General features: G+C 38.1%; 1 protein-coding gene across 1 annotated transcript in view; it reads right to left on the minus strand.

Annotated features, from left to right (window-relative positions):
- Nucleotides 1–21,088: 21,088 nt before the first annotated feature.
- TPO (thyroid peroxidase) overlaps nt 21,089–22,655 on the minus strand; it is a 43,288-nt gene continuing 41,721 nt past the window's right edge. Inside the window, exon 15 of the mRNA XM_017833826.1 lies at nt 21,089–21,249. Coding sequence (XP_017689315.1) covers nt 21,089–21,249 — 161 coding nt within the window. The remainder of the gene's footprint in view (nt 21,250–22,655) is intronic.

The following is a 22,655-nucleotide window of genomic DNA, read 5'->3' on the forward strand; positions in this document are numbered from 1 at the left end:
CAAGCTGTGAATAGGTTCTTAGACAATAGTTTTGGACACTGAATTCTTGGCTTTTGATGCTTTTAAAGTCCCACTAAGTACATTTCTACATTTTTAAGTTTCAAATTCATGTACGGATCTGGCTTGTTGTTTAAATTTCTTATATTTTTATTCAACCTAAAGATTTTTACTTTTCTAACAGATTTTGTCTTTTAAAAGTGAATTTGAATTCTACTCATAACTTTGAGTAAATGGAGGTCCCTGGAATATTCTGCCTTCTGAACTGTGGGCCATATCCATAGTTAAGGTAGGTCCACCTAGCTGCTCTGTCCTCAATGCCAAAGTACTGCATTTGGGGTTCTGACCTTTTGATGCTCACCTATTTAATGCAAGTAATAAATCAATTTTAATGGAATTGCCAGCAGACCAAATATGGTCCTGAGAAACACAGATATGTCATTTCTCCCATATGTTAAGATAAAGTCACAGTGTTTTCATTTGTCTGCTTTCCTACATCTGCTAGACAAAGCAAAGAATAATCTTCTACTACAGAAGGACACTTGAATACAAATCAGCATCATTACCATAAAAGAACCAGGTAGCTAGTTAATTTAAATAATTCCTACATCTGATAAAGTACTTTATCTAGTTTATAGTATAGCATTGATCTGTTCTCTGTATTTTCAGCCATAATATGAGTGTTGTAATCAAACTGGAGGATATGCAGTTAGCCTAACTATCTGTCCGGAATAGCACTACTTTAGGATTTTGATGCAAAAGTGAAATTCTGCTGAATTTTCCCAGTTTGAATTTTCATTAATTAATTTCACTATTGTTTATATATTACCATGGATTTTCTCTATTCAATGGGAATTTATATGATGTATATTTTTATCTGAATTATATTTAAAACAGCAGTGCTTGGTTTCTTAGATTCATAACTTACAGTATGAAAAAAAATACAAGTCTTTTGAAAAGTGTAGCTAATGAGGTTGGATGTGAGTGAATTTCAAGAGTAAATATGAGTATCCCATATTCTCAATGATGAAGATTCACTAACTCATACATTTTATTTTTAATGGGTTAAAAGGAGCAGAGACAATTCCTCAACAATTGTTTCTTCAACTTTGAAGAGCGGAGAAAGCCTGAACGAATCAACCAGCACTTCAGAGGATTTAAAATTAACTGCAAGTACAGAGTGTTCAGATGCTTACATCTGTAGAATAAAAATTATATGAGGCAATTCATAATTATGTCCCTTAGTTCAGTAATAAAATTTAAATTTTGATTTCTAAAACTTAGTTTCTCCACAGACAGAGTTTAAATTTCACCAAAATGCACCATATCACTTCCTGCATGCCAAATTCCTTAGGACAGAGCCATGTTGAAATAGTATTCTTTCAAATATATATTTACATTTTATATAAAATACCACTTAACTAAGCTTTGATGCTAAAAATTATTTGGGAAAACATTAAATACACTAAATCAAAATAATATAATAAATCCAACAACCTGACAAGCCTTTATTTTGGTGAATATTAAATTCATATGCAAGAAAAAGGGGAAAACGAAAGTTTTCCTCATTTTGTTTTCAAGGATTGAAGTTGTGAGAAAAAACTGTGGGATTGTTTTGCTATATTTCATACTTTTCCACTTAAAATAGCACATCTAAATGACAAAAAAAAGTAGGAATGCAAAATATTACAGGTACCAATCTCCTAGCCAGCCTACAAATTTAAATAATTTCTGTCTTTAGGATGTTCACCCTCCCATAAACTCTATAGATAGGCTTTGATTCGGACACCTTAAATGTTGCTCTAATAATATCAAGTGAAGGCAATTATGAAGTAGGGGTCTAAGATTGATTGATAATACCAGAGACTTTTTTTGCCCTCCTTCTTTCATTTAGAGTGATGTAGTGAAATTTCAGCTGTAATGGCAATGGTTTGAGAGAAGGAAATGTCTGCCCTGGCTTCAGGGACCTTCTTTCAGCTCCACTTGCCCGATGCAGTTATATTTTTGGGCAGAGCTCAGCAACAGAGCATCTTGACTGCATGCAGTAACATTTCCCCTAAAAGCCTATTTGGTTAGAGTGACTTCCACAACGTGCAGTGCCATCCATGGTATATTCACTTAGTTTTCAAATGTAACAGGACTTGCAATAACATTTGCATTAATTTGCATTTCAGTGTTGACATGAAAAATACTGGAAGTAGTATATATGGAACAGATATATTTGGCCATTTGCCATTTTATGACTGAGAAGACCCATACAGGGACTGTGATGACTGACAGCTTCCGGTAGTTACTTAGAAATAATAAAGTGCTTGGTTTAGGCCAATTTATGGCCTTCTGCAGGTTATCAAAACTCCCATGAAATCATCTGGATCAGCGAAGAGGTTTACTTTGCTCACATTTGCCTCAAACCCCACAACTCGAAGTTGTGTCTTTGCACTTACCACAGACCCTTCTCAGCAAGAGCTTGTCAGATGCTCTCCGACAGGCACATTAAATGTCAATTATCGTGTCTGCAACTCAAGCAGTAAAAGCTGTTTGATTGGTTGGTTGGGTTTTATTTACCTTATTTTGTTTTTACTTATTTATTTATTTATTTTGTGAGTCTGGAGCTAGATAAGACTAGAGATGTTTACTTTTGTTTACAAAGAAAATAAGAAGCCATGTTGGATTTTCCAGAGTAAATACTTTACTGCTCTTTAATTACTTCAAAACACTGGAAGAGCCCACGGATTAAAATTTAAGATAATTTGAATTATCATATTAATCACGATAGAAAATACTAAAAGTGTAAAATATTTAAAGAAAATATTAATCATGTAAAGTCTTTGTTAAAAGAAGTTCCCAAGTGTCTGAACACTGAATGCTCTCAAAGTAATGAATATTTTTTCTGAATTTTTCCATTGTCTTCCAAGATGTTCTAAGATTTTTACATGACAGGAAATTATGATGGTCCTAAAGACAAGGAAAAGAATATTTAAATTTTGCATCTGAAGTTTTGCCTTAATTCCATGCACATGTAGAAAATATTCTGCTGATTTGGATCCTTAGTATCTAATTTAAGAGAGCTGAGGCTGATGAATGGCTGCAGCAGCAAAATTGTTTTATGACTCACAGCTCAGAAAATGATTTTTATACTCCACTCAGACAACGGTGATGCTCTGTGCTAATTTGCTGTATGCGTGCAGAGTGTTGCAGAATGCTTTTGATGACTCAGCTTTATTCCTACAGACTGACTGCCTCCTTTTTGCAGGTGTGCATCCTGCCTTCCCCCAGCAGTGGTACCCATCACTCCAGCCTCAGGATCTCCCAGGGCCCTGGGGCTGGATTCTCCTCTCCATGATCTGTTCTCATGGCCTTGCACCAGCTAAGCTGGTAATGTGGTTGTGGTGGGTTCTGAAAGGAAGCAGTAGCATCAGGCAGGAGAAACACTCAACCTTTTTACCCCTTGTTTGGGTCTTTGGGGCACATTACATACATTATACATACATCTAGTAATATGCCTTCACTGAGTTTAGCAGTGAGAATGCAGCACCAGCCCTACCCAGCACATGCAAGGCAGAGATGGGAACATATAATCAGGAACCACCACCAAGTGTTTGAACAGGTCCTGATGAAGACCTTGATACCTACTGCAGGAGAATGTTGTAAGGGAGACCTGCTGCACTGGAGGGGAGCCTTGGGGTGGCTGCTTACCTGGGAACTCCCATCACTTCTCTTCCCACTGGCCACTGAGAAGAGTTTTTCCTTCCTTTTTCTCTCTGTCTTTTGCCTTTTGATTTAGATTTTCCCACAAAATAATTTTCACTGTTAATGTCAATATATGCCATGAGCTATGAGCTCCATTTGAAATTTTTGTGCACCTACCTCAGCATCCACCTTGTAACAATTGCTCTTTCTGCACCTTGCTGACAGATTCCTGCACCCACTCATCTTTTCTCACCTTGCCTTTTAAAGATCATTTTCTGCATCCCAAAGTCCATGTACCTTAATTTATGCAGAGCATAGTTGTCATCTGCCCTTTTCTGTGTGTGCTAAAACCCACAATGTCATCAACTACATCCAATCTGATACAGTTTCACTAGCTTCCTGATTATTTAGTATTCAACTCAGAGAAAAGTCTGCAAACAGACTTGTACCCCAGTCTGCACATAGTATTCTGCTGATACCCCTAATCTCCAAAGCTTATTCATAATCCTCTGTTCTGTGGTACCTCATTTGGAAGAAAAGAAGAATTCACTTGATGTCAAGTTCCTGGACAAGGTCAAATTTTGCTTTATTGGCATGTGTCTCACAGCAATTAAAATATTTTGCTTATTTTCAAAGGTATATTAAAACAAAAACCCAATAATTTGCTCAAAACTACCAAACAAAACATTAGTAAAAGATGTAAGAAAGTCCCAGTGCTTCTGCAGGGCTTTATATAAACACTTCCAAAATTTCTACTGCACCTATTTTCTACTGTCACGAGTTTACTCTGGCCCAATTTTTCAAACCCCCACAAAATTGCTACAAGCTGAGAGAGGTTTCACAACAGGCAAGACAGACTCGACGTGAGGAATAATATTAAAATTTCTTGCTAACAGAATAGAAACTAAAAAGTAATAAAATACACAGTATTTAACACACTTTTACCACCCCTCAGACCCCTGGCCAATGCAGGAGGAGAAACTCTCAGGGCGATAGCTAAAGTCTCTCTTCCAACTGGGGTGTGGAGGGTCTCTGCAACCCCCCAATGGTCTTTCATGGGCTACAAGGGGACACTTGCTCCACCATGATCTTCACCATGGGTTACAGGGAGTTAAAGCTCTGAGTCTTTTTCCCTGCTCCATGGGGTCCCTCCCAGGGGAGTAAGCTACTGGGAACCACGTCCAAGTTGGATCCACAACTTCCCCCAGGTCACAGGTTCTGGGGTTCATCTCAGTCTTTAAACCCCGATAGTTTTCATAATAGTTCCACCCAGAATGAACCTGCTCAGTGTGGTTTCTCTCTCTCTCTCTCTCTCTCTCTCTCTCTCTCTCTCTCTCTCTCTCGCAAATTGGAGCAGCGGTGGTAGCTGTGCTGGCTGTGCTTCTCCACTTGCTCCGCTCTGTGCCACACTCTGCTGCTGCTCTGGGCCCACGGTCCACTCTGTGCTGGATGCTGCTGCCACTCCAGGCACTGCAGGGCCCGGCCAGCCTGCCACCACCCCTCCCCCGTGGTGGGGGAAGGTGGTGAGGCTGGCTAGAGAACTCCTAGACAGTTTCTCTCTCGCTTTCTGGAATTTCTTCTGAGCTCTGCTGCACATCTTGGCCAGAGGCTCAGTCCTGGCCCTGGCCATGCCTGCCCTCGGGCCAGGGCCAGGGGGGTCCTGGCCCCCACGGGACCCGGTGGCCCCTCTGCCACCTTTGTGGCTCTATTTTCTTCTGCACCACTAAGCTTCTCTTCCAGCTACTCAAATGTGTAATTTGCAGAGGCGTTACCACAGCTTTCGATTGACTCTGCATCAGACGTTCATCTGGAACCATCCATCTTTCAGATCCAGCGGGAAAAGACGAGTAAACCCATGACATCTACACCCTTACCCTGGATTTGGAAACTGGATTATTCTGTGTATATAATAATGGCCAGTCTTCGCGAACGAAGATTTGGGAAAGGTCATTAACCCATCGAGCCTGCGCAGTGGATTTTTTTAGGTGAGACACAGCGTGCACTGAACTGAGCCCACCCTTTAATCCTGAGGTTCATTTGCCGGGGCCGAGCAAACTTGGACAGTGGCAGCGAGGTCCTCAGGACGTAGGTTTGTTTAGAGTGACCTTCTCTTAGATGGATTGCCTTACAGGGCTGACGAGCTCCATCTGCCCGGGGGGCTGGGAATCGAACCCTGACGAGCTCCATCTGCCCGGGGGGCTGGGAATCGAACCCGGGTCGCAGCGGTGAGAGTCCTGCACCCTAACCACTAGACCACCAGGGGCCCCCTCTGTGTATATATACCAGTCTGTAAAACTGCCTATGCTTTTATTAAAGTATTGCTGAAGTTCCAGTGAATATCTTCCCTGTAAGGAAAACTTGGCTCAGAGGTAGGATTTGACTTCAGAAATATTTTCTACAATGTTTTGATTTCAGGGGACATTAGACCTTACTGGCTGGATCAGGCAATATGGTGGATTGAGATGTCTTCATCTTCATTTTTTTTGTAGCTGAATAGATAAACTCCATCCACTTAATGTGTTCAATGGACTTGATGTGATAACAGAATATACCCTGTTTAAAACAAAAGAAGGAAACATGCTGAACCTCTCAGATGGCCAATAAAGTGAGTAATTCAGTATGAATCCAAACATGTCTTCCGGATCATTTTAAGTAAATTTTAAGAAATTATTGAGCAAAACTTGGAAATAAAAGAAATATGTTATTTAGATCAGCTTTCAAACATTAAAAGAAAAGGAAAAATTACAACTGGAATATTTTTCTGAAACTTCTGAGAGTCGAATGTCAGTGCTGGTGGCTGTCTATAGTTCAGGTTTCAGCCTTAGCTCTTGAAAATGATTTCTGACTCTTTTGTATTAGTCAAGTGGGGCAGAGGAAATGCTTTCAAAATAGTCTTCCTAAATCTGGAGAATTTTTTTGTTTTTCATCTCCCTCCAGCTGATTGACAAGTGTTTTGCCAAAGAGCACGTGTACACACAGGCAAACACCCACACATGCACAGACAAGGAAACACAGATCAGCTTAACACTTTGCAGTCATTCGTTTCAGAGTAATTTACTAAAAAACAACCAATAAAAAAACTCCATAGAACTGGTAAATATGGCTTTCCCTATTATGGACATTTAAGTAGTTCAGATAGGATCCTTAAATTAAAATGACTCCTCAGTAGCTATTTGGGAAGAGAAAAAAAGCAAAAAGAAAAAAGGTGAGCTTAAACCCTGTTTGCATATCTGTACCTACAGTCACAGAATAATTTTTAAGTGTGAAAAAGATGGTGGTAGTGGTATTTCTTTCCATGCAGTGTGAATTTAAGGCAGGGATTCAACACAAGGTTATCAAAAAATGCTGACAGGGAATGTCCTGTCAACCTGTTAACAGTGGTTAATTCATCATCTGTATAATTCTTCTGCAGCAGACTCTCTATTATACACAAGGATCATAGAAGTGGGTGACACATGCAAATTAGATCAGTACAGGTGTTACACTGATTCTTTCCTCTGACTCACCTAGTGGAGATGCAGTCTGTTCTCCGTGCATGGCCACTGAAAGATTTAATTCCATAAAGAGTCCATTTCACAACACTTTTTTTTTTTTTTGAAAGGGAGGTTAATGCAACAAAGCCTATCATGCATAGCATGCTTAAGGAAAAACAATAAAAAGATAGTTTTCAAATAGGTGCCATATAAGCAATTACTTTCATATATTAATTAGAACAGGAATAAAATCATATACATAATCAAGACCTTCTTATACTGCTAACTCTGGATATCAATGCACCATGGCACAGCATCAGGCCTGCAATCTCCTGGGAGGAGTTGGATGTAGCTGTGAATCCCTTTAAAGTCTTGTTTTCTCTGAGGGATTAAAATCTATTTGCAAAGGAAAAGGCAGGTCCCAGCTATTTGTTCAGGAAAACTCATGTCAGGGGCAGAATTTAAAGTTTAGATCTTGGGTGCAAAAATGCATTTTCCTTCCACCAGGAACTGAGATTTCAGGTTTGCCTAAGCTTAGCTGCTTGTTTGCTATACTTGATCTAGCCCTTGGGCTCTTATGTACTTCTATAAACATTGTCTGAAGAAAATAAATGAAGCATTTCTGTAAAAATGATCAATAGTAAATATAGCTTCACTTTGGGAATAAGCACAGGAAAATCCAAAAGTTTGCATAAATTCCTGTTTTGTATGAAAGGAGACCAAATTTTATTCAAAAAATGACTCATTCATAAATGGCCTAGAGCTTTGCAATACACGAGTTTTAGAGCAAGATTTTTTCTCTATTGGACAGTACTCAAAGGAGTGCTGCAGACAGCATAGTCAGGAGAATGAGGGCACGGAAGTGAAACAGTGACAACTGATTCAGAACAGGAGAGGAAAGGTAAATCCAGGCTTGTAGTTAGTATTAACTTACTGTCTCAGTACTTTTCCTATTTTTAATAATACTATTATATTTTTAGGTACTATTTAAAAAAAATGGAGTTGCTGCAGAAACCAGAAAGCTCTTTAATAAAAGATATCTAGATATTTCGAATTTGTTTTGTTCTTTTTCTCATGGATATCAGAATAGCATCCTCATGAATAATAGTTGATCTTGCAAACTGGAACTGAGATGAGCACAAGAATGTAAGAATACAGTTCAGTCATGGGTATAAGGGTAGATCTGATATCATTGAAGGCAGGAAAGTAGTTTGGGTGTCAAAAGCAGGGGAACAGAGCCAGATTTCCACATTTTCAACAATCTCGTGTACACAGGCAAACTAGATGGTGTAAAAGGATTATATTTTGCATATTTAATAAGTTTTCAGCTTCCTCATCACAAATTCTTATTAAAGTATGTCTCAGTAATACTTTTTAAAGTGTTAAGTCCATTGCTGCTCCTAAATTTCCAGTGTACTGAAAGTCGTATTTCTCCCTGCTGTGAAAACTGAAGTTTTGTTTTTTCCTCTTCTAAAAAATAATAAAAAATCTTATTCATAACTTTTCTAATAAAGAAAGACCTTTGTAATTACTTATAAGCATAGTAAGTAAAACAGTCCTACTGCTAATTCAGATTGGTCTAGCAGTCTCCAAAGTGTTTCCAGAGCCTGCAGAACAAGAAATACTTTGTTAAATAAATTTCAGTCCTGTCTGTCAGATTTTTGTAGTGACACGTTAATTAAATAAAACATTCTCTTAAAAAAAAATTTATATCTATTTAAGATGCATCAGAAATTAGCTTTAGCTGTAAACACATTTCACAGGAGATGTTTCAGCTGTTAAATATCAAGCAGTCTTTTTTTTTAACAGAGAAAAACCTTAGATTGAAAAGATGAAGAAGATTCCATACAGTAACCACAAACCCCATATTTTTTCCCAGAAAAAATAGAATTTTAATAGGGCTCTAGCATTTGCTTGCATTTTGAAATTTGTTTTGCTTGAGAGCTGCTTTTAAGCTGGGTGCCCCCTTGCTTGTTCCCCTCCTGCTCTCTGCGCAGCAATGCCCATGGCAGAGCACATTCTCTGTTGATGTGAAATAAAAACCCCACTCATGGGCTCATTTCCCAGTCCAGCTTTGTCCCATCCCCAGTCACCAGCCAGGTGCCCAATGCCTGGGCTGGGGCTGCCCCAGTGCCCCCAGCTGCCCTACTACTAGTCAGGAGGTGGGACATGTCCTGGCTGCCTCATCCTGCCCTGCCACCCCAGGGAGCCTCCAGCACCTCCAGCAACCACCCACAAGCAGCCTCCAGCCCCGACCATGCCCTGAAGTAGTTCATTAATCTTAATGTAGATATCTGTGTTTTTTATATCTACATTTGTGATGCTGTGAGCTCACGGAGTATTAACTTCATCCTCATGTAGACAACTGAAGTAAGTCAGAAGTGTATCAGAGGAGCTGTACCACAAAAGAGTCCATTTCTCACAACCCCACAAAGGGACTGACTTCAGCTACAGGCAGAAATCTAAACTCAAGGGGTGTAAATCCCATTCTCCACCTTTATCTGGTATGTGGAATAGCAACATGTAGCAGAGTATATCATAACATGCAAGATTATATTGCCAGAATGCAACACCTGTGTATTAAGCAAACTGGCAGAGCAGAATCACAGAAAGAGAACTGTCTACTCATTGAAATCTCAAAGATTACATCCATAGGTATATACACACATATATGGAAGTTTTGGTTCTAGTACTGTAATAAAAATTTGGAAGAAGAGTAAATTTTACACCACTTATGAAAAACATCGGAGTACTTTTTATAAGCATGAATGACTTCATGTGTCATCATTTTCCTCATTTATCTTAGGCCAAATTACTTATGATTTTGGTTTTATGTGGTGTGCCTTCAACTGCAAGAAATCAAGGGCCATGCTTGCTGTAGGAAGATTTCTAAAGTTTCTGTGGAGAGAGGAACATACCTTATATGAGTTGTTTCATTTTCTTCCTATTGTTTCCAGGCTTCTTTCACTGAAGGGTGTGTGTAATCATTTGGGTTTATATTTAGTATGAAGAGAATTGACACCAGATTTTGCAATAATCCAAAAACAAGTGTAAAAATACCACAAAACCCAAGATCATTTTATGATATACTCACTGAAATACTCCCATGCTACTTACCTCAACTAAACAGACAGGTGCTCTTTATTTTGAAAGTGTAATACACACCAGATAGAAACCAAATATCACCAGCTCAGAAACAGATCAAAGAGAACGGTACTGCTTTACTTGGGAACAGCTCAAAGGCAGCATTTCTGCCCCATGGAAGAAAATGGCAGAATTTTACAGTGTAAGGACTTGTTCTCATTCCATGTGAAATAAGTTCATTTAATGAGGAGTTTATTTGAATAATATATCAGAGGAATATAGTGGGAAAATCCATTCAGAAAGTCAAAAATGGGTCAGAGCTGATTACAAATAGCATCATTATAAAACATGACAATTATTTAAATTCTTTCTGGTAAAATCCGTCATTGTCACTTTGACGTATTTCTTATATTTTAGTTGAAATGAAGTTTCACATTTGAATTTTTAGGGTAAAAGCATCAGTAATTTTTCAGAGATATAATCAGCAGGCTCTTTATAGGCAACAACAACTTGACTGTCTTACCATGAATTCTTCCTTAGAAGCTCACAGATTTTTGGGGTGGTCAACAATCTATGCACTTGGTATTTGGAGATCATTTGTCTCAGATCAGAGTCCCCAGTGTAAGCTTTGACATGACAGAATTAAAATATTAAGGGTATTGCTAGAGCTATTCTGGCTGGAAAATGACCTAAAGCAGCTGAGAGCTTTGTATTTTTCCTAAAATTGAGAATAGGAGGCAGAAAAATTCTGCAAAATCTCTGAAGCATCGTGGAATACATAAACTTTGATCCATAGCTCTGTCTCTCCATTCACACAAAGGATCATGGGATTTTAATGACTGAAATGGGTCAGTACCTTTGATTTATAGCTCATCTAGTGGGGCACTAACCTCAGCCCATGTTTGTTTACTGTTATTTGGCTATACAGAGTGTGGTATCAACCATTATTCTTCATTTTAGGAGCTCAAAAAGAAGAGAGAATACAGGACTCTTTTTTCAGTCATGTCAACAATTATCAAAGATGTGAAACCAAGCACTTGTAATGTGTAGTGCTCAGCCAACCTCGATGACAGATAAATGCTGGGAAAACTGTAGTTCATTTTAAGCATTGACTGAAGTCTCTCTTGCCACCTTCAGGGGACTCATCCAATATTAACATCTCCTGTGTTCTTCAAAAGGTGATCATTTCCCTTGCGGTCAAATCTCATTCAGCAATCAAATCAATGAAGTGATAATTAATTACAATTAATATAGAAACCCCAGGAAACCATGAGTGGAAATAAAAGATAAGCACTCTACAGTTTTATGATAAAAAGTCAGAGAAAAAGCATGCAGGTCATGTATATGATAAGCAAGTAGGTGCATGAAACACTCAAAAGGAGAATGGGAAGAGCGTGATAAACATGATGGAGGATGGGCTGCCTACTTCTTTCCAGGCACTGTGCAGGCAGCTTGACAACACCACTCTGCAACAACACAGTGTCTAAAATCACAGTTCTTAGGCTGCACTATGTAACAGAGTGCAAACACCTGCTGGGGAAATGGTCAGTACACAAACCTTTAGCTTTTCAGTGTGACTTCAGCCCTCCAGTTCGGTCAAAGCTGTGATTCAGTCTTGTGATTTGGTTTCTCTTGAAGTGTTTACCTCTGAGTTAATCCTGAGCTAGCAGGGTCTACCTGGAGGTTGGCTATCTATGCTGTGTTCAGGGGCTGGGGATTCACATTTACATAGGCTCCAGTATGTGGCCCATGACAATGAATCTCTTCTGCTGCATCATGTGCCATAGTATCTTTTACCTTTTTCACTCTGCTGTTCTGTCTCTCTGATGCAAACAGAAGTATGATCAAGTACAAACTGGTACATGGTGATAAAGTGATAAAAGTTTCCTGAAGGGTGGAATTTGTGCCCCTGCAGTGATGGGTATGCAAGGCATCTTCAGCTGCCATCTGTATCCCAGCAAAATTGCTTTGCTGTTTTGGGAGTGGGCAGGCATCCATCAGCTTGGCAGGTGTGTATGTTTCCAGTGCCATGCAGCACCATGCAAAATAAAAATGACCTTCCAAGCTGGGAAATCTGATTTTCTTGAATTTCAATATCCAAAGGGTGTAATCATGTCACTGACAGACTTGTGACTGACAGAGTTCTAAAGAGAGCTACACCAAATTCATCTGCAGCTTGTGAGACAGGATGGGAAAAATAATAATCAAATGAGAATGTTAATTTCTCCTTAACTTTCCACCAAAAGTTGTACAGATTTAAAAAATTGATGACACTGGTAACTTAGTTTTGTAATTGTCAATGCTTTATATTTACTATAAATGTACAAAACTTTTCTTATGTATGCTGAAATGCCAAAAGCAATTGCAATGAATACTCACATAAATAATAATACAGTTTTAATATTTTTCATTGAAACATTCTAACAGAAGGGAACGTGTCAGAAAATAATATCATAACTGCAAAACAATGCTGCTAAAAATCTTCTCTTATTCTGCTTTAATTCAAGTATTTAGTTTTGCTTTTACACATCTCAGTCACTAGTGGATAAAACTTTAAGTTTAGTACACACTTCATTTGAAGTGCTGAACTCTTTTGCTTCAATCTACTCTCTTTACCTACCCCTGACTATAGCTCACCATTTATCTTTGTTTCTTAATTAATCTTTAGACATGAATCTACCCACTGGAAAATGCAAAACTGAGAATTATCTGAGTAACAGAATATAGGGCTCCCCTTGCAAAATTTTCTCAAAATATAGGTCGTATTTTTCCTGCAATTTTGACAAAAGTGTCAAAAGTCTTGGGGTTTGTTGTCTCAAACCAGCTGGTTTTCTCAACCATGCAGGGTACAGTGCTGAGACTACTAAGTGACTTTGCAGACTAAAGCACCTGCTGTGATGACTCACTACTTACAGTATTCTGCATTCTGCAGCACAACAAAGAAACTTGGTCCAGTATTATATATAATTCAATGAAATTTTAAGGAGGTGTCATTTTCAGGATTTATGTTCCTTCGACATAGCAGTAAAAGCATGCAAAAAGATAAAAACATTTATCTAAATGTTACGATCTGTCACTGTCGTAAAATTCAGAACAAAAATTAAAGCTAAATAAAATTAGGAGGCCAATGACTACATTTTAGATTGAATGACTGTGAGGAATCTTGAAACTAAATTCTTTTGTGCTGAGGTAAAATGCATTTTAAAAGATAGGTCTTTCTAATAATGGCGTAATAAACACTTGAAGAAAAGTACCAAGATCAGTGTTTACAGAGTCATAGTGCTGTCTACTCTCTTGTATGGTTCTGAATCATGGGTCATCTACCGCCACCACCTACGTCTCCTAGAACGCTTCCATCAACGCTGCCTCCGTACAATCCTAAATATCCACTGGTCAGATTGTGTGACCAATACATCTGTTCTAGAACAAGCAGCAGTCACAAGAATTGAGACCATGTTGCTGAGAACACAGTTGCACTGGGCAGGGCATGTCTTAAGGATGAAGGACCACCACCTCCCTAAGATCCTGCTTTATGGTGAACTTGCCACTGGCTGCCGCATGACAGGAGCCCCGAAGAAAAGATACAAGGACTCCCTGAAACAACATCTTGGCCTTGGCCATATTGATCAACATAACTGGTCTACTCTGGCCTCCAATCAGTAGGCCTGGAGACACACCATCTGTAACGCAGCTGTCTCCTTTGAGAACCCATGCAGGATCACTCTCGAGGAGAAAAGACAACACGGAAAGAATCGTGTCTTGCAGAATATACCATCTAAGGAGTCTTTCTGCTTTGCCTTTTGCAACCGGACTTTATCTCGTATTGGCCTCATTAGCCACCAACATGCCTGTAACAAACGTGGATAGAGCTTTCCTAAATCTTCGTTTGCAAAGCCTAGCCATGACTGACTGACTGACTGACTGACTTTCTAATAATATACAAAAATAACTACATACTGAAAAAAGGAATTAACGTTGTAAAGCTGTATACTCAGTTGAATTGTATTAAATGTTAACATTTTCACAAAAATTAAATTCTGACATACTTTCACCTTCCCTAACTATGGAGATTGGCTTTGAAAATCAGAGTTTACAGATTGCATTGGGAAAATCCACAAAAATTTCAAAATATCTTAGAAAGATTAGTTACATAGTTTTGTTCAGAATTGTAGAGATAGTTGCTACCTTATGAGATACAAGTCAGTGTCAGAAATGGTTATTTCTCCTCGTCTGTGATTTATACGTCCTGCTCGATGGCTTGCACCCCCTGTTCCTGATCCATGGTAACATAGTTAGCATAGATAACACAATTTTATAAAGCAAATGTCCAGTCTTTGTGACTGAGCTGGTTGTGTGTCAGTCCCCTTTCCACTCCCCATCAGACCCTGAAGTTCCTGTGCACAAGACTTCTTCTCCTTCTCCCTATTAAATTCCCTAGAATCATAGAATCATGGAATGGTTTGGGTTGGAAGGGACCTTAAAGACCATATTGCTCCAACTCCTCTGCCATGGGCAGGGACACTTTCTAGACCAGGTTTTTCAGAGTCCCATCTGTAAGACACCAGGCTCCAAGCTCGTCGAAGGGGTTTTACTTTAAAACTATACAATGCTCAAAAAAATTCACCTACTGATATTATTAAAAGGGCTTTCAGTTCTTTTATACCTTGAGAGGGCACATGGGAGAAGACACTGCACACGTTTCTCAGGAGGCCAAATAACACACTTTTCCTGGTAAACTTTAGAAAATAAGGAACTTGGCAAAAGTTAGAAGGACAACATTCAATCAAAATAAAGCATTCCAGAAAGCTTTGACTTAGCACATGCTAACCTATACATCTTAGCAAAATCCAAGCCATCTGGGTTTAAGTTACCCAAATATCAAGGAGATTAGGAGAAGTGAAAAAGAGAGAGAAAAAGAGAGAATTATAGCTAGCACCCCTAGATCCCGCATAGATCCAGCTATCAGCAATCCAGGAGACGGCAGGGCTGTGACCACCATCCAACCTGGCCTTGAACAATTCCAGGGATAGGGCACCCACAATTTCTCTGGACAGCCTGTTCCAGTGCCTCAACACCCTTACAGTAAAGAATGTATTTGTAATAGCTAATCTAAACCTATCCTCTTCCAGTTTAATGCCTTTTCCTATTACTACATCATCTCTCCTTTACCAGCCTTGAAGGTCCCATCCCTTTGAAGGCTGGCACTTGGTCAGCCAGGCTGGGATGACCCTCTCTCAGAGCAGGGAAATGTAACAGCACACAGAGCATTGTCTATAAAATTTAGCATTTACAACTCCTAAGTGGATCTTGCACTGGAATTGCTGCTGGTGAACAATACCTGTGATCCCTCAGTGGTCAGGGATGCCTCCACAAATCATCCATTTTCTCCAAGGACTGAGGGAATGACTTGTATTCTTTTACCTGGTTTTGAGTCTAGATTATGATTCTTATATTGATACAGTAAGCCAAGTATTAAGGTTTGAGTCAGTGTGCAGAGGATCCAGGTAATTAGGAACCATAAACTAAGCTGTACTAAAAATTCTGTGCTATGCTACTTACAAAATTGTGCTACACTATTTCTGCTATGCTAATCATAATATTCTGTTAAAAAATTAAAGCTTTCATTGAAACTACAACTTATTGTTTCCTTGTTCTGCTGAGGATCTCCGAAAGAGTCTGTCTGTTCCCGTGATGTCAAGTGACATGATTTTACCTATAGACTTCAATAACTTCATTCTTTTAGATTGCAATGGGCCAGAAAGCAACTGGGAAAGTGTGATCTGAGAGGGATACCTATGGTCTAGTCTGTTAAACCCTAAATCTGTTTTCTGTAATCATTGTTCAGTTAGACACCTAAAAGCAGCAACAATTGTGAAGGACCAGGAATCAGAATGGGGAAAATCTCAGAAGTGGAAAAAGATGTACAGTGATTGAAAGGACTTTATGATACAGACTTTACAGTTATTATGTATATACACATTGTATGCCTCCCCGAAATTTGTATTTCCTGGGGGATGTCCCAGCCTGTTGACCTCCCTGCTCCCCTGTTTCTCTGCCGATTGGCTGGAGGAGCTGCAGAGAGGGGACAGCCTCCATTCACCCCCTCTCCCCAGTTCCTCCCACGTTCCTCCCTTTTTTGCCCGTGTCCCTATCCTGGTTTGTCCCCCCGCTTTTCTGTCTCATGCTCCACCCTATGTTCTGGCCCTTTCCCCTCCCAAGCTGATGAAAGACTGGGTGCACGCGTGAATAAAGCATTCTACCTGCATCCCACCTTTGTGTCCAGGACTCGTGCGGTGCCACGGCAAACAATAGACAGAATCTAATTTAAAAACACATATCAAAAGAAACCGTTTCCCCTCCTTGAACTCAAAAACCTCACCACGTTTTCAATGCCATTTCAGTTAATGCAGTATTTTCAATAAAAATTTTAAATATGTTGAATGTTTTCTGCTACATTCTACAGTAAGCAAATGTAAAGTTTTAGAAAGTCTAATCATCATACTCCAAAAAGAAGAAATATGTCAAAAGGTCAAAATTTGTGAACTTTATATTTGCTACTGGTTGACTATGCAGAGAAAAAAACAAACCACGGGCAGAAATTCTACACAGAAGAAATGTTTGCATATTTAGATAAATAAGATAAATGTTGGTTAAACTAAAGATAACTGTTGGTTAAACTAAAGACTGGCATAGTACTTTCAAACTCAATATTTTAAAAAAAAAAGATATTGATAATTCCTAAAATGGTGGAAACTAAAGGGCCTTTTTTTAATCAAATGAATCAAAATGTCTAATATTCATTCTGATTTATATAGAATATACTTAATGTGACACAGCACCCTCATTTCTTGCCAGCTAGATCTTATTTCAGTACCAGAGAGGGAAGCACCTCTTAATTTTCAGTTTGTTTGTTCTTTCAGGGAGCTATTAATAGAGTATTACAGATAACCCTGAAACGTCACTTCTGGGTCTACCTAGCTGGTCCTTGGGATTAACAGTTAAGGGCAATTCTTTAGTGGGAGTTGTCCTCTGATTAATTTAATTGGAGATTTTAATCTTTTTTTTCTTCATACACGCTGCACAACGAGGTTAAACTGGTTACGGAAAAGACTTATGGTCAATTCTCAAGTGAGTTGGACTTCATATCTTTAAAAAGTATAAGATGGGCTGGATACACATGAATATTTATATTGAAAGAGACAGGTAATGGTTAGCACTGTAAGAAACAGAATGGTAAAATGAGTTCCTTTCCAGTTGAAAATCGCATTTGCTGAAGTATGCAGTGTTGAAGGTAATATTAACCTGCTCATCAACAGTAGAGAAATGAACATGAGACTTCCTTTAATTTTAAAACTATTCAACTGTTCATGTTAGTTCCTTTAGACTACATTGTGACATCTTTAATGACAGAATTAAATCCTCCAGGTAAGAGTCCAGTATTGTTCATTTTTTTGCCCACAACATAGACATGAAAAAGGCTGAGGGCAGTCACACAATAGGCTCCTATCCTTTTAATGCATAATGTGTTCTTTTTGTAGTGTCACTGAAAGGCCTCATTAAAGTTATAGAAGTTTAAAACACTCAATAGATTTTTTCATTAATTTGTAATCTAATTTAAAATGTAAAGTTCAAACTGTATTACTCATTGAATTAGAAATTTCCCACGAGCACTTTAGATAATCCTCATCCATTAATCATATAAACACATGCTAGTGTACTTGTTGGAAGTATTTTTAACACAGCTTTTTCAAGTTTTTTATATATTTGTCATATTTTAAAAAAATGTGACTAAATAAATTGAGATTGCTTTTTTATTTGAGATAACATCAAATAATTTAGGATTTATTAAAAAAATCAAACTGATGTCCATTGATTGTTGTGAGGGTAGAAATAAGTAATTATGTATATGACATACTTCAATCTAAAAAGTTTCTGCCCATTGAATAAGTCTTCATAAATGGTTAGCTTTAGCTAACTTTAGCTACTTCATTTTGGAGGCAAAACACACACATTTTAAATATTTTCACCATGGGTCAACAGTGAAGATATATAAAATGTGACAGTCTTTTTCTTGTGGTTAGGGTATGCATAGATGGAAAATTGAGACTTTTATGGGGGGTTTTTTGTTTGCTTGATTTTATTTTTTTTCCTTCTAAATATAACATAAACCATGGGCCAGAGTGGTAAGGGATGAGCAACTTTGATTTGAGGCAATTCAATAAATTCACTTCTTGAATAAAGTTACCGTATAGAGGTTTCCATCTGAGTTAAAACTTTATCCAAACTTAGAAAAGAAAGCCTTGAGACTAGTGATGAATTCCACCAAAGAAAGCAGGATTGAAGGTTATGTAGATTTGCAGTATTGACTAGTTAGCATACTAGAGCTCTTCAAAATTTTAAGAGAATTTAAGTTTTGAAGATAAATATTCTTATAATGTGAAGTGCTCTTATAATTTTAAATCACTCTATACTGCAGATTTCCAAATTCTTATTACTTCAAAATTTCAGCAGCTCATGTATTATTAATGTGTTGGTTTAGAAAAGTGTTGCACTCCCTTTTTTTACTAAGTCTCAAAACCTTACTCTAAGTGTATGGTAAAATTATCTAGGCCTTATGAATGATGTCCTTAAAAATGCAAAAACAATAGACCAACAAACCAAGCCACTCAATGACCTTGATAAAAACTTATCAGTTGAAGTAAAAATACAGACAAATTGTTTTATGTAAATTTTTCATATTTTTTTTAATATGGAAATTAAACAAACTAGAACACAGTTGACTGTAACATTTTCCTTGCACTTATTATTACAAATATTTTTTGGAGCAATCTACTGTCACGTAGCTAATTGACTACTTATTTCTCAATGCACACTAGCATGATAAGAACCGCAATTTACAGAGAAACCATATAAAACACTGCTAAAATCCTGCTCCTTTTCTCCATACCTAATCACAGAATCAAAAAGTCATTGAGGCTGGAAGGAACCTTTTGAGATAAGCTAGTCAAATCTTCCTGTTTAAGCAGGATCATCTATAGCAGGTTGCCCAGGAACCTCAATAGATTAGATAAATGGGCTGACAGGCACCTCAAAGTTCAACAGAGGAAATACAGACTCCTGCATCTGGGAAGGAATAACCCCAGGCACCACTACACACTAGCAAATGACTGGAAAGCAGCTTGGCAGAGAAGGACCTATGGGTCCTCATGGACACCAACTTGAACATGAGCCAGCAATGAAATCTCGATGAAAAAGCAACTAATGGCATCCTAGGATGCATTAAGCAGAGTATTTCCAGCAGGTCAAGAGAGATGATCCTTCCCCTCTGCTCAGCACTGGTGAGGCATCATCTGGAGTCCTGTGTGCAGGACTGGGCTCCTTAGTACAACAGAGATATGGACATATTGGAGAGAGTCCAGAGAAGGGACACAAAGATGATCAGAGTCTAGAGCACCTCTCCTATGAAGAAAGGCTGAGAGCTCTGGGGCTGTTTAGCTTTGAGAAGACTCGGGGACAATTATCAATTTGTCTGAAGGAAGGGTGCAAAGACGGTGGAGCCAAGCTCTTTACAGTGGTGCCCAGTGACAGGACAAGAGGCAATGGACACCTACTAGAGGCTCCCAGAGAGCAGGTAAAGAGGCAATGAGATAAAGAACAGTTACAACTTCATGCTTGAATCTAAGAAGGGGAGTGATATCTTTTTAAAGTTTTTCAATATTTGTGTTAGTTTGACAATAGAAGTTATAGCCAATATGCAATGTCTGATACTCTACAGTGGCTTAAAGAATTATCAGCTGAATTAATGGCATGATTTCAAATTGACCAATCAGTTTAAAATGTAGTTATGGCAGAGATTCTGTAAAGCAAGTCTCATTGTTTCTATAAAAGAATGCAAGTGAGATCCAGCTTTTGCCAGCTTTTGCCAACCATTTCCTGAATGGATGTTTTCTTCTATGGTTTTAAACTGTAAGAGGAAGCAATGTGTGTTACATCACAGAAACTGTTATGACTGACTCTAGAGCTTCAACAATTCAAGCCTTAGCATAGCATGGAGGGATAGGTCCATGGACATCACAAACTACTCCATTAACTGAGATCTGAAGGAAGGTGCTAACCTTACATGGTAGACATACAGCAATGGCCTTGGTGGCTGTACTTGCACCCATTTTTTTTGACTTGTCAGAAAGCAAATGAAGCTCTGAAAAACATATTTGACTTGGTCTGGGATAATGATCACTTGACACAGCAGCACTGACTAAGAACTTTCTGCTTGCTCCCTTGACATATAAAATTTACCTTATATTTGGAGCTGCCTCATATTCATGCTAGTGTAGTGACCTCGTAAAATCCTTGTTGCACTCAACACCAGTGTACTAACCTCTTAAATTAATCTGAAAGCAGGTTTTGGTCTCTGGATTTAAAGGTGTAAATTAATGTAACCATGGCTGAATGGAAAAAGGAATAAATTGTAAATAATAAAGAGAAGAAACATCTGAAAAATAGGTGGGGTTTTTTTCTGTTTTCTGATTCAGATGAAACTCTGAGTGGCTCAAATTAACATGCTGAAAAGCTGAAAAAAAACCAAGAAAATGCATAATTTCTTCTAGCTCTGAAAGGGTTAAGGTATCACCATAAGGAAAACAGTGGATTTTATACAGTAGGAATGGACAATGAAAAGCTTATTTCTCTGTCTGTATTATTTATCCAATACCTTTATTTACAGAATCTGACTGTGCCTTTAAGCCTATAGTTCTGTAGAGGTTTTTCACATATGTTAACAACTCTTCGATAAATCTCAGTTTTATGATTTCTTTACAGCATTATAAAAGAAAACAGAGAAAGTTCTAATGGACAGTATGTTCACAAGCATTACCAATGCATGTTCTTCCATCTTCTGCCAGCTTGTAAGGATCAGTATGGAGACATTTGTAGCTGCCTTCAGTGTTAATGCATGTAGAAGAAGGAGGGCATGGTGGATTAATTTTATTTTCACATTCATTGATATCTGCAAAATGAATACACACTGATCAATAATAATTACAAATTACAGAGGGATTACTAACTTCTCACCAACACCTTTCACAAGGATTCACAAATAAAAGGTATTGTACACTTTCAGTGAGACATGGATACTGACAAAGATCCTTATTGATACTGCCAAAAGCTTAAAATGGCAATTGGCTGAATTTTCAAAACTGCAGACCTTAAATCTGAGAGCTCTTCTTGCATGTGTTTGTGTCCTAAGACTTTAGGTTCTTCCATAAACATTTTTCATCTTGTTCTCTATAGAGATAGTGGAAATAATAATGCTGGCAAAGTTCTATACACTTCTAGGAACGATTTTAAGGAGCCAAGATTTCAGGTTACCTTTGGTGACAAAATTTATAACAGTAATTTCTGATATCTGTGCAAATATGTTTTTTCTAGATGTTATATGAATTCTGTAAAATTACAATATCCTGGGAAAATGATGAGCAGATGAACAATTATCCATTGGAAAATGTGCATAAACATATTGTTCTTGATGCCATTCAAGACCTTTTTCTCTCATATTCTGGTTATATGATGAAATGGGAGACATTATGCAGTGCAGGAAGAAAGTACTCAGGGAGGGATAGAAGGGTTTCTTTTCCTTATTTCTGCACATTTCTTTTTTCTATGTAATATTTATTCACATGACTGAATTCAGTTGACTAAAAATAGATGTCTGGTATTGTTTTAGTTAGTTTCCCATTGGTCCTGTTTATTTGACAGCTTGTTTAATGTCTCTGACCAATGGTCCTGGGAAGAACTGCAAGCCCATATGTGGGCACCTAGCTAAGTCTTCAGTGTCTTCTCTTTTTGGTTATATTCCTTTCATTTTCTACCACAATGTTTGATCTATTACTTCAAACTAAGTAGTTGTTTTTGATTGGTATTAGAAACTGACCCTGTAGGAACGATTAACTGACTTCACCATTGTAGCTAAGTGAATTCTATCACTGTAAATAGGATCAAGCCTGATTCTCTCAAATTTTAATACAAAACAGTAACTGTTTCCAATGCTAGCTATCAACTGAGACAGTCAAAAGACTAATCATACAAGGAATAATCTTAAACTTCAGAACCCTTAAGAAACAATAGCTTTTACAACACCAATTTGAAGCAAGAAAAGAATTTGTTGTTCAGGATGAAGATATATGAGCAAGTATTATTCCCTTCAAAATTACATTTTGGGTTAATGACCATTGGCTTCATCATCGTCTGGGAAAGAGAACCTGTACAGCCTTTGCCTGCACTATAATTCAAACGTGCTCTTTCAGCTTCTGTAGATCCATAGTCAATCTATTTGTTAACTAGCTAACTCTTTTCTTCATCACTAAATAGTGTCTGTCAGACCTTACCAGCCTACTGTACTACTCAAAGAGCAGT

This window comes from Lepidothrix coronata, unplaced genomic scaffold, assembly GCF_001604755.1.
Source record: "Lepidothrix coronata isolate B3197 unplaced genomic scaffold, Lepidothrix_coronata-1.0 Scaffold222, whole genome shotgun sequence".
NCBI lineage: Eukaryota > Metazoa > Chordata > Aves > Passeriformes > Pipridae > Lepidothrix > Lepidothrix coronata.